This window comes from Haliotis rubra, unplaced genomic scaffold, assembly GCF_003918875.1.
Source record: "Haliotis rubra isolate DU_JTF1 unplaced genomic scaffold, ASM391887v1 Scf574, whole genome shotgun sequence".
Taxonomy (NCBI): Eukaryota; Metazoa; Mollusca; class Gastropoda; order Lepetellida; family Haliotidae; genus Haliotis; species Haliotis rubra.
This window is the reverse complement of record NW_025767273.1, coordinates 666,275-676,993: the sequence shown is the minus strand read 5'-3', so window position 1 is coordinate 676,993 and position 10,719 is coordinate 666,275. Positions and strand designations below refer to the sequence as shown.

At 41.5% G+C, this 10,719-nt stretch overlaps 1 protein-coding gene across 1 annotated transcript; it reads right to left on the bottom strand.

The window, feature by feature from the left end:
- Positions 1 to 17: 17 nt before the first annotated feature.
- On the bottom strand, positions 18 to 10,576 carry LOC124254544 (xanthine dehydrogenase-like). Its single transcript, XM_046688358.1, has 10 exons — positions 10,517 to 10,576; positions 9,284 to 9,385; positions 8,049 to 8,106; positions 6,463 to 6,612; positions 5,219 to 5,298; positions 4,938 to 5,047; positions 1,234 to 1,338; positions 1,044 to 1,121; positions 302 to 419; positions 18 to 47 (listed from the first exon to the last, which is right to left on the bottom strand). The coding sequence occupies exons 2-9, from the start codon at positions 9,380 to 9,382 to the stop codon at positions 317 to 319; spliced, it is 783 nt and encodes a 260-aa protein (XP_046544314.1). The 5' UTR covers positions 9,383 to 9,385; positions 10,517 to 10,576; the 3' UTR covers positions 18 to 47; positions 302 to 316.
- Positions 10,577 to 10,719: the final 143 nt, after the last annotated feature.

The window sequence follows — 10,719 nt, the reverse complement described above, 5'->3', positions numbered from 1 at the left end:
GGTTTTACAAAGAATTATTTTCACTCTCCAGTTGGGGATGTGGTACCCTGGAAAATGCGTGACAAACGTAAAAGAGTGACCAAATAGTCGTTTAGGAAAAGTAGATTCATTCTTGAAAACTGTTGAATTGGAATTTATAAGTCGGCTAATGAACGCAAGACATATTGCCGTACATCAAACACGAAAGGTCACAACATCCAAAGATGACTTTTAGATAAAACAGTAAAACAGCACTGACGCCAAAACATGTCATTCTAACACAATATCAGACTTATATATTTTCTGTGGAGGAGGAACTTACCTTGGTCAATATGAGTTAGGATTTCGTGATATATGAAGGCAAAGTTTGCAGTGTAGCCACAATTAACGTAAATTTCGAAAGAGATGACGTCGATGCGGCCGCTGTCGTCGAACCCCACCTGTCATAGAAGTCAGAATTGTTCAAGGTACATCGAGGAGAAAACTGACATTAAAGGCGTGTACCTCAGTATGCTACGTGACTGTATAAATACATGTTGATATCAGTCACTGTGAAAATGTCTTACGCGCCACTTTGTGGTTTCTGAATAAATGGGAACCTTCAAACCCTCGTATTTCAGTACATCTACAACTACGGTTATAACTAACTCAAAGCGTAATGTCAAATATAACATATGTTACGTGGCTTATTAGATAGCCGATTGTATATTCCCCATCAATCATGGACGACAACATTCATGAAACGATATTTCTGTTGGTAGGAGATCATGCGCATTTGTGTGAATGGTAAGGGACAGAAATTGTTCTGTCCGTAAAGTTGGTTTGAACTCTGTATCAGTGTGGTACAGCGCTGTATCAGTCTGGTACAGCGTATCGTGCGAAGACCCTTTTCACGACTAAAGGGCAAGACTATTGTTCTGACCACCCTATCAAGACGATGAGGCATTTCGGGCACACGAACACCGGATCATGGCACAACAAAGGGTTGTACTCTGGGTTGTACAAAAACTCCCCATACCCCACCCTCTACCAAAGGTGTCAAGATACTGTCGTAATCTACTTACCTCATACTTCGCCCACAAAGCAGGTCTTTCCCGTTCATTCTCATCGACGCCGACAGGCCAACATTACATTTCACTGGCCTGGGAATAATCAGCTTAAGTTGTTTTATCCAGTCCATATAACAATACAAAAGTGAAATTATTACAGCATAATATCTGCTGAAGTAAGTACATGAAGCAGGTACGTGCTCACCTGTTGTGTTTGTAGGCTCCCAAACCAGCTGCAGCAGCAACAGGGAGGGCGCCAAATGATTTACCCCCGAATGCCCCGCCTACTCGAGGAGTGCACACGTTGAAGCTGAACACAGAAACACAGTTAACGTTTTACAGGCAGCGTTTTTTCACAGGCAGTGGTTACGTTGGATAATTACTTGTATATGGACGAGCACAGTCCTTTATAGCACGTAGTGTTTGTTATGGGAGCATTTGGTTCCAATAAGGAGTGAGTATACCAGCGATATTGATAGATATTGACCAGATCTATTGATTGGCTTGAACCAAAGAGGAAAATCAATTGTAAAAGCAAAATTGCTCACTTTTGCGCGATGACGATCGGTTTCTCAAGTCTCAAACCAGGGATTCAATATAGATCCTTTTGTTGTCTTGAGGGCTCATTACAAGATTCATATCTCATCAAAGTGGATCCTCAAGAATGCCTGTTTGTAATGTTTGACAGTTGCTAAATGATATCTGTCAAAATTACTTTCCCTCAGTTCTATGTAGGTGGTCGGGAAAAAGTTAATCAATGTTTAACTTCCAGTGACGATAGTCAGCTGAGAAAGACTATTGTACCAAGGGAAGATCATGAAAGACAGCTGATCGGGGCTGTTAGTTAGCTAAAGATTATTTCCACGTGTCGTTCACCCATTCTTACGGACGGCCCTGGGGGCATCTCGGCTCTTTTCTCTCCAAATGTTTTGTCGGTGAGTTTCGTAAACCTACTAACTAAGCATGAGATGTTTGGTTTGGAGGTCTGAAACATTCACATATGTGAAATGAAATAATGCATGTTTGAGTTTGTTCATTGTGCCAACTGAGTGAACAAATGTCAGCACAAAAAGATAAGCGGGGAAAACCTTCCCAATCATAAGTGTCACCTATTTTCGTTGTATCACGATCTATTGCAAATGTCCATCCATAATGTTAACATTAAAGTAAATAATAAGATCAGTTAACTTGTTCTGAAGTCCACATATCTGAGTCATCTTTAAGGGGGCATATTCACTGTTGAATGATAGCTGTGTTTTATCAAGCACTGAACGTTTGCGGTAGCAGCACTTGTCAGACATGACCTAACTACCACTGTGTGTTACTACGCTATTTACATCCATGAAGGATATTACTACTGATGTCATTCTGTACTGCTATACAGGCGTATGTGGTATCGTCACATTATGACTACTCGCAATATGACTACTCCCAGTTTGTCTACTCATGAACATAAACATATAATGGAGCACCCCAACACTACTCTTTGAAATAAACCTCTTGTGATCATTCATTGTTTGTTTTGATATTTGGAGATAACTTCTCTACTCGGATTATTATTATTATTATTATTATTATAGGATAATTATATAGCGCACATATCCAGGCAACTAGTGCATGCTCAAGGCGCTGGTATTTTCCCCTCGATCACTGGTTGTCAATCTCAACGGCACATCGTATTATCAATCTCAACTCCCTTGGGAGTATACAACTCTTGCAGCCACTAGGCGCACCGAGTTATTGTGGCTTTCTCATCCTAACGAGGTACCCATTCACAGCTGGGTGGACTGGGACACATAGTCACAGTACTTTGTCCAAGTTCACTGCACGTTGCTGTACCCGCAACTAGGTGTTTGCACGTATTCATGTGGCCACCATCAGATCATATACCAACGGATTCGTGGGTTCTTTTAAGTGCACAGGGATGTATACTGTACACTAGGGGTTGTGACAACACTGAAAGAGTCTGCACAGAAAGTTGACTCCAAGGTTTTTACACCCGGTCACAGGTGGGCACCTCAACCTCGCTGGATCACTAGCCTGGCGTCTTAGCCAGCTCGCCCACCGCGCCCCACCATTATAACTTTGTATACTTATAGTACAGGTTGCTTGTTTTGAAATGTGTACCACTAAACAGGCTTATGTATGTCATGTCTCCAAATAATAGATTTATTCACTGTAAGGAATCATAATGTATTTTGAGTGATAACAACGTTATTTGTCAGGGACTATTTCTTGTGTACACTCCTGCATCGTGGCTATTTATAGAAACTAAGTCCGACTTTTGACCCAGATAAACAATGACCTACTACAGTAGTTAATGACGATTTTCTGATAACTTTCATGCTCAGAAGTTTTTAAAAGTATTTCCCGTGATACCAATGAAAATCACACTTGATAGCAAAGAATAACTAATTTGATCTGTTTGACATATGTAAGGTTGCGGTGGCCTGTCAACAACATTGAGGTTAGGCATAGTGACTGTATATATACTGGATGTCCGTTTTTATCAAAGTCACATGTTCATTGTCTAATATCTTCCTGCATTTATGATAGAAATGCATTGTCTTAAGGCATAAAGGACACTATATATTTTCCTGTATTTCCTACATTTGTACCTGCAAAATGACATTGAGTGAGTGAGTTTAGTTTTACACCGCTTTTAGCAGCACTATCACGGCGGGGGACACCAGAAATGAGCTTCACACATTGTGCCATTCTGGGGAATCGAACCCGATATTCAGCGTGACGAGCGACCGCCTGGAACCATTAGGTTACCCCACCGCCCCGCAATATGACAGTCGTTTCTGTGTTTTGACATTGGTGCCGTTTAGTAAATTTTTAGTAGAGTTTTAGTAAATCGTGTTAGTGTCCGAATTATTATGTCCCAGTCGCTATTCTGAATATATGGTTATACTTTTATTATTGTTATGTCAGATCTTAGCACAAATCTCATTTGTTCATCATCCATCTTTTCGGACACTCTGTGTCACATAAGGACAATACCAATTGATATAGGAAACTGATTCTTTCTTGTCATAGAGCTGACCACCAACCAAAATGGCGGCCACTGACGCTACGTTGGCGAAAAGATATTGTCCGATTAATTATAACAAATTGACTCGATTTCCTGATCATTTCTACTGTGTACCAATTGTATTCGGACAAACAGGACAACATAAGGACAATTAGTAACCACTTACTTATGTTATAAATAACACTACCTATGCAGTGTTTCTTGTATGAAAGCTATCAAACATGTCTTCTGATTATTGAGAAAGGTCACATGACCTGTTAATGATGACTATAAATAGGGTTATGGCCCAGGACACAATGACATTCCATTCATGACTCTTACTATAGGATCCTGCTCTTACTTTTACCTGGCACCTCTACCGCCCTTATAATTACCATCATAGCTGTCACTGGGGATATATTTGTAAGTCAAATTTAGAATCACTTTCTTGATAACATATTCTACACAGCATCATTTCCGGAAGGGATCTGTTGAGTGAGTCAGTCAGTGTCTTCGGCGTGACGAGCGAACGCTTTAACCACTAGGCTACCCCACCGCCCCGGATTCAAGTTGAAATAACTAAATAACTATTATTTCCCTGGAGACTGAGCATTGTCATTAAATCTGTCTATAGGCCTAGTAATGTTAGATCAGTACTTTGGGGATATTTATTGGCATCATTTATGTTATCGCATTGTTAATACGTTGCACCTACATTGGTGCCCTTAAACCTTAAAACATCATTAATCATAAAGTTTGCATGCATCACTGCAAACTTTGCTTTCCCTACTTCGTCATTTCCTGGTGTCATTTTTCTCACACGTGCATCCAAGGGTGTTACAACCTTTTACTGATTTTGGTGAAACTGAAAAGGAAATGTGTCAGATACGTACTAGTTGAGGGGTTTGCCTAGGACTGTGGAAAGGACTGCGTGAACTATGTCGGTGCCCTGGGAGGAACTGTACACGTCTAGACGGTCTTCAGCCGGAACAGCCAGCGCCACCTGCAGAGAATCAGTGAAAGGCATGCATTTGATAAAGTAACACATATACTGGTTATTGTTGCAAATACATCAAGGGGTTAGCTAAGTCAGTTCTTGTCAGTGTTCACCCCCTGCCCCCGATGTAGGACACCTCTGATGTAGGTTAAATACAGATTAGTTTCAGCAACTTACGTTATTTTCGATGTAGAAATGATAAAGACCTCCTTGTCTGCATTCGCCTGTCAGTTTGCGAGAAGCCTTGCTCAGTGCATCTGGAGTGAAATATGTTTCATCAGTGTATAGATAGATAAATAGATTGTCTTTATTTCCTCCACAATTGAAGATTACAAGGGTACAGTTTAAATAGTTATTACAGGTTTAATGTACAGGTGATACACAAATAGATGTTTGCATTTATAAAAAAAATCAGCAGCACCAGATATCAAAATCAATGTCAGCAGCACATTCTGGAAGACTACCAAGTAGAAATGTAATCATAATGTCATCATCGTTTGCCACAAGTTCACAAAGCAATCGACATCGAGTATTTCAATGACACTTTCATACAGTTCATTTCTATCATATTTATACGGCAAGATATGAACACATGCTTAATGATATCATGAGCAACTGTACCACAACAGCATTCTTTTGATTGAAGTCTTCTTGATGCAAGTGAGACAATACGCGACAGCTTTTTAAATTTACATGGATAATGTTGACTTAACAGCCACAGTTTATTATGTTCAACAGATCTGATAGAGGCATATCTTGATAGGTCCTTTCATCTCATCATGCGGCTGGTAAGGAGGGACATATCCATGCAGTGCATTTTCTCCAACACAGTGCTAGTCCACTTGGATTTACTGAGTACATTGCCATTAACAACATATTTAGCAAAGTCATTGAAAAGATTGTACTTTTCAACCAGTCTGAACATATGAAAGCATGGTGAATAAAAACATCTTTTAGCGCTCATATACTCACATTTGAATGCATGATAAATGTTATCAAAATGAGTACAATTTTATTGTTTCTAAACAGAAATACTTGCCCTTGGGCAGTTATGCAGTTATGCTAATAAACCACTTCCAAGAACAATGAACATAACTTTCCCTAGTGGTTTAAGAACTGTTATCACTGTGGCCCCCTAACCAATGATGAATGACTTTAATACACTTTGAACACGGTTTCCCAACGCTCACATTGACAACCGTGCCACTTCGTTGAATGTCACACAGCTGCTGCTGACAAACGTGGACCTTGTTCAGGGCTAGTTATAACTTCAGATTGGAACCAGCGAACAGACGACCCATGCTGAGGGACACATCTCACAGAGGTGCTGGTCGGAGGCTAACAGGTTAGAGTAGCCGATTCAACTGTCAGTCTGAGAGTCAAATGAATGTGCATGTGATTGTAACTACGGTCATCCTTACCTTCCGGATCTCCGGTTTTATGATCTATCATAGGGTTGGCATGGTAACTCTCCTCTCTAATGGCGTCTTCGATGGTCACAATGGCGGGTTTGACGTCTTTGTAGGTGACCTTCACCTTGTCTGCTGCTGCATCAGCGAGTGTCTGGGATTCTGGAGAATACACATATTTGGATTTTGCGTCACATAAATCACCTGACAGTGTACTGATGATCAACGGTTCGCCCTCATTTTGTTTATCTGTTCGTCGGAATGACACAATGTGTGGGTTTCTCCAGAGTCATAAAGTTTATCGCCTGCATGGTTCACCTCACACATTTATTATCAGTTAAACAAACAGTGAGTCCACTACAATACTGCCCAGCACCTTGCCCACCTCCTGGATCCCTTGAAAACCCTGCTGTCCTTCATTACGAACGTTCAGAGAAGAAGTCGTTACCATCATCAGAAGCAGAGGAGAAGACATCCAGGTTACCTTAGGCACCCACCTCTCCACCGACAGTATCAACCGACTTATCAATCACTGCATCAGTTACAGCACATTATCTGGCAAGACAAGACTCTTCAATAAACCCACGGCCTCCCCATTGACACCTCTTTCCCATCATCACCGATATCTACATGACTCTCCTAGACTACAGAACACTCAGACATCGCCAATCACCCTCATCTTCAGGTAAAGAGGAGCCTTTGTAATCCTCAACCCTGATGATAATCCCAACAACATTCCCGACGACCTCAATGGCCAAAAGCCTCGAATGCAGTTCACCATGGATAAAGAAACAGACAACCAACTCACTTTCCTAGATGTCAGAGTGTAAAAAGAAGACAACAGTGTATAACGTAAGCCAGTCCACATCACTCAGCACCTTTATCACCCATCAACCCCACACGTCAAAAGACGCATAATAGCCACACTAGCCCGACGTGGTGATATATTTCCTTATTATCTGCTCCACACTTGATCAACTGGAGGCCGAACTCACCTGGACCATATCTTCGAGTCCTACTACAATTATCCTGCCAGCTGCGTTGACCGCATCATGAACAACGCCCTCAAACCGAAAGAGAAGCTCCAACGCCAACAAAAAGCTTCAGTCACCAAATCACTGTCACCTCAAAGACCAAGCCAACATTGATGTTGTGTTCCTGGGAGGTAAACCATACACAACCTTCAGGTACAGTTGACCACACAAAACTGGGAGTCCTATATCGGTGAAACTTCAAGGTTCTCCCTGTAAGAATTCAACATCACCAAATCTCAGTGAAGAACAAAGACTCTAGATCCGCCATGTTTGACATATCCAAGCTCTACCATACCACAACATCCTTTGGGACAGCATCAACGTACCCACCAGCGATCACACCCACTACGAGATCAGGAAAACACGCACACACAGACCGTTCCCCTCCCCTGTTAAGCTACAAAAGCCGTAATAGTCGTGAAAGTCGATGACTGGACTCTTGTGTGAATAACTTTCACATTTACAATGCACAGCCAGACCGTTTATTAGTGGACATTTGTTGCACAAGTTCCTTTTCATGCATGACATTGACTTTCGAAATATACTCCAATGACGTCCACTCACCTGCAATTACGAGACCAAGTGATTGACCTGAGTATTTTACATCCCCACTGCAAAATAGCTGCAAATAAAATGGATGCAAATATATACAAGTTACCTACTTTCTTTTTTGTGTAATTGAAACTGAAATGTATCAATAAGCCGGCGCTGTTTCTTGCTACAAAATGTACAATTGAATGTACAAAATAGTGGCGTCTGCGCTTGAATCACAATATATGAGAGTGTGGATAAGACAGATTGCTCATATACCACGTTTAATATTTCCTCTCTAACAATAGTATACAATATAGATCGACTAGCAGGCTACACTATACCGAATTAGAGTCCCACGTTTGACCAGCAGTTTTTGCAGGGAGCCTTCAGTGCAACTGGCATGATTCAATCAGCTGGGATTTCATTGTTGTGTGTAAGATGTTTGTGCTTTTCAAATGTACATCCATCCAGTAATGATCACTGGCCATACGTTTTAATATGTAGTGTTGTTTTATAACATGTGGACTGGTCATGCTGAATGTGACCTCAGATATTCCCAAGCGGTGGACATTCTGTGCGGAACTGGGGTGGTCCGCTTAGCTCCAAAAGGAGCTGGCTGAGGTAGTCAAAATATAACGTTACTATAGGTCAATGGTTAACATTTGATAACATATCCAAATCCGGTACCTTTCCGCAATATATCCAGTTGTATCTGAGTCGCTGGCGGTAAGACGATACCACCGTTTCCAGAAAAAGTCATCATTATAAAACTGTGTTCCTCCTGCTTATTATTTTCTGCCCCATGAACAAACGTCATTTCTACTTCTTTTTAACTAACGCACTTTACGACGATAAAATACCGTTGTTTGCGTACAATTCTACTTGTTTCTGAAGCTATAGTTTTCCGATGTTTTAGCCATAATTGCATTTACTAGTGAGATCAGGGCGAGCTGTTTTCTTGAGAATAAAACTAGCCAGAGCAACTGCTAATTCCCCTGTGGTATACGTCTGGTGTCTCTAGTTTTAGAACACATTTGTGTATTGACAGCTTTGATGTGCTTGTTCATGGCACAGCTTAGGTAAAGATGGTTTGTTTTGGTAATCTGCACAAAAATGTATTTTGTCATAATTCACAGAAGGTGTCAATGAATGAAGGTACAACACGGCATACATAACAAAAATACGTGAACCAACTCTGTTTGTAGGGCGTTTAGAGGCAATTACTCGGGGTTTTGTCTAGCGACTAATCATTCAACCGTATTTACCTCTTCAGTGACACAAAATGCATGCCGGGAAAACTTGGCGCATGAGGTTATTCTCGACTGCATCTTTTGGCTGTGATGAAGTCGACAACTCCCTGGCATCAGCTGCATGTACAAACAGAATGGTTAGTAATTGCCTCTCACCTCCCATCAGCCATCCCCTTTACACACACATAATACACACACAAAACACACCAAAATAAACACATGTCACTGGTTCCCGATTGCGCAGATCGATGCTCAAGTGGTTTTGATCACTGGATTGTCTATTCAGGACTCGATTATTTACAGACCGCCGCCAAATAGCTGGGAACATTGCTGAGTGCGGCGTAAAACTAAACCTTCACTCACTCACACACACACGCACACACACATGGGCGCACGCACACTCACACAAACATCATATGCACAGCCACACACACACAATTCTATTCACACATAAGAACTCGAATTCGCGGACAAATATGCAAAGAAAGCGCGCTAGTTGGACAAACACTCCCACTTTTTATATGATAAGTAGGAATACACCTACATGCTGTTGTTTATGTTTTGCAAACCATATCCCGGGTATAAAAAGTTAACCCCTGGTTAAAACAACACGGCAACTGAGGAGCATACCAAAAACGTGACTGTAAACAATGCCGGAAGGTGTGGTCACTTCACGACTTGGGGCTAACAACAATTTGATCAGTCATTTAAATGAGCCACCATAGAGTTCAGCCACATGGATCATCTCCCGGCGCCCTCGTTACGACGTCTCCAGAGGCGACAACGGCCATCGATAACGTAGGTTCCTGCAGCCCCCTTCTGATGGCAGGCCGGGTGGATAGTGGGACTGCCACTCTACATTCTCGAGCAGTTCTGAATTGCATCGACTAGGACAAGGCTCAATACGGTCATAGGTCTTCCTGTGGCTTCCAGGTCTTGGACCTATCTTACTTACTCTGAAGAATGACCGTGTGCTTAATGCTTCTAATGATGTTGGTGACACAGTGACATATCTGCGTCATCCATGCATTCCGACAGCACGTTCATGGAAGTTTACACTGATTCTGCTATAATTCTTGTTAAGCAGTCGCTACCTTTTCATGTTAGTTGAACTGGAACGTACGTTTCAAGATAACCTATTGTGCAGCATGCTCCATCTATGGAGAATATGTACACCATTGAACCAATCGATGTAAATGTTAATAAAAAGTACAGGTAGAAGATTTATAGAAAATAAGAAAATGTTACCAATGCTTCCGAAGGGATCAATGTGGTCAATAGTACCACAGCCAATTGAGAGGTCAGGACTGAAAGATCCACACACCCCTTTCTTTGACGAAGAAGGCATGTCATTGGTGAACTCTGCCTCGCCAGAAGCCTAGATGAAACATTAAATACATAAAATACATATGGTGTGACCAGCGAATACCTGTTCTGGACAGTCAATACAT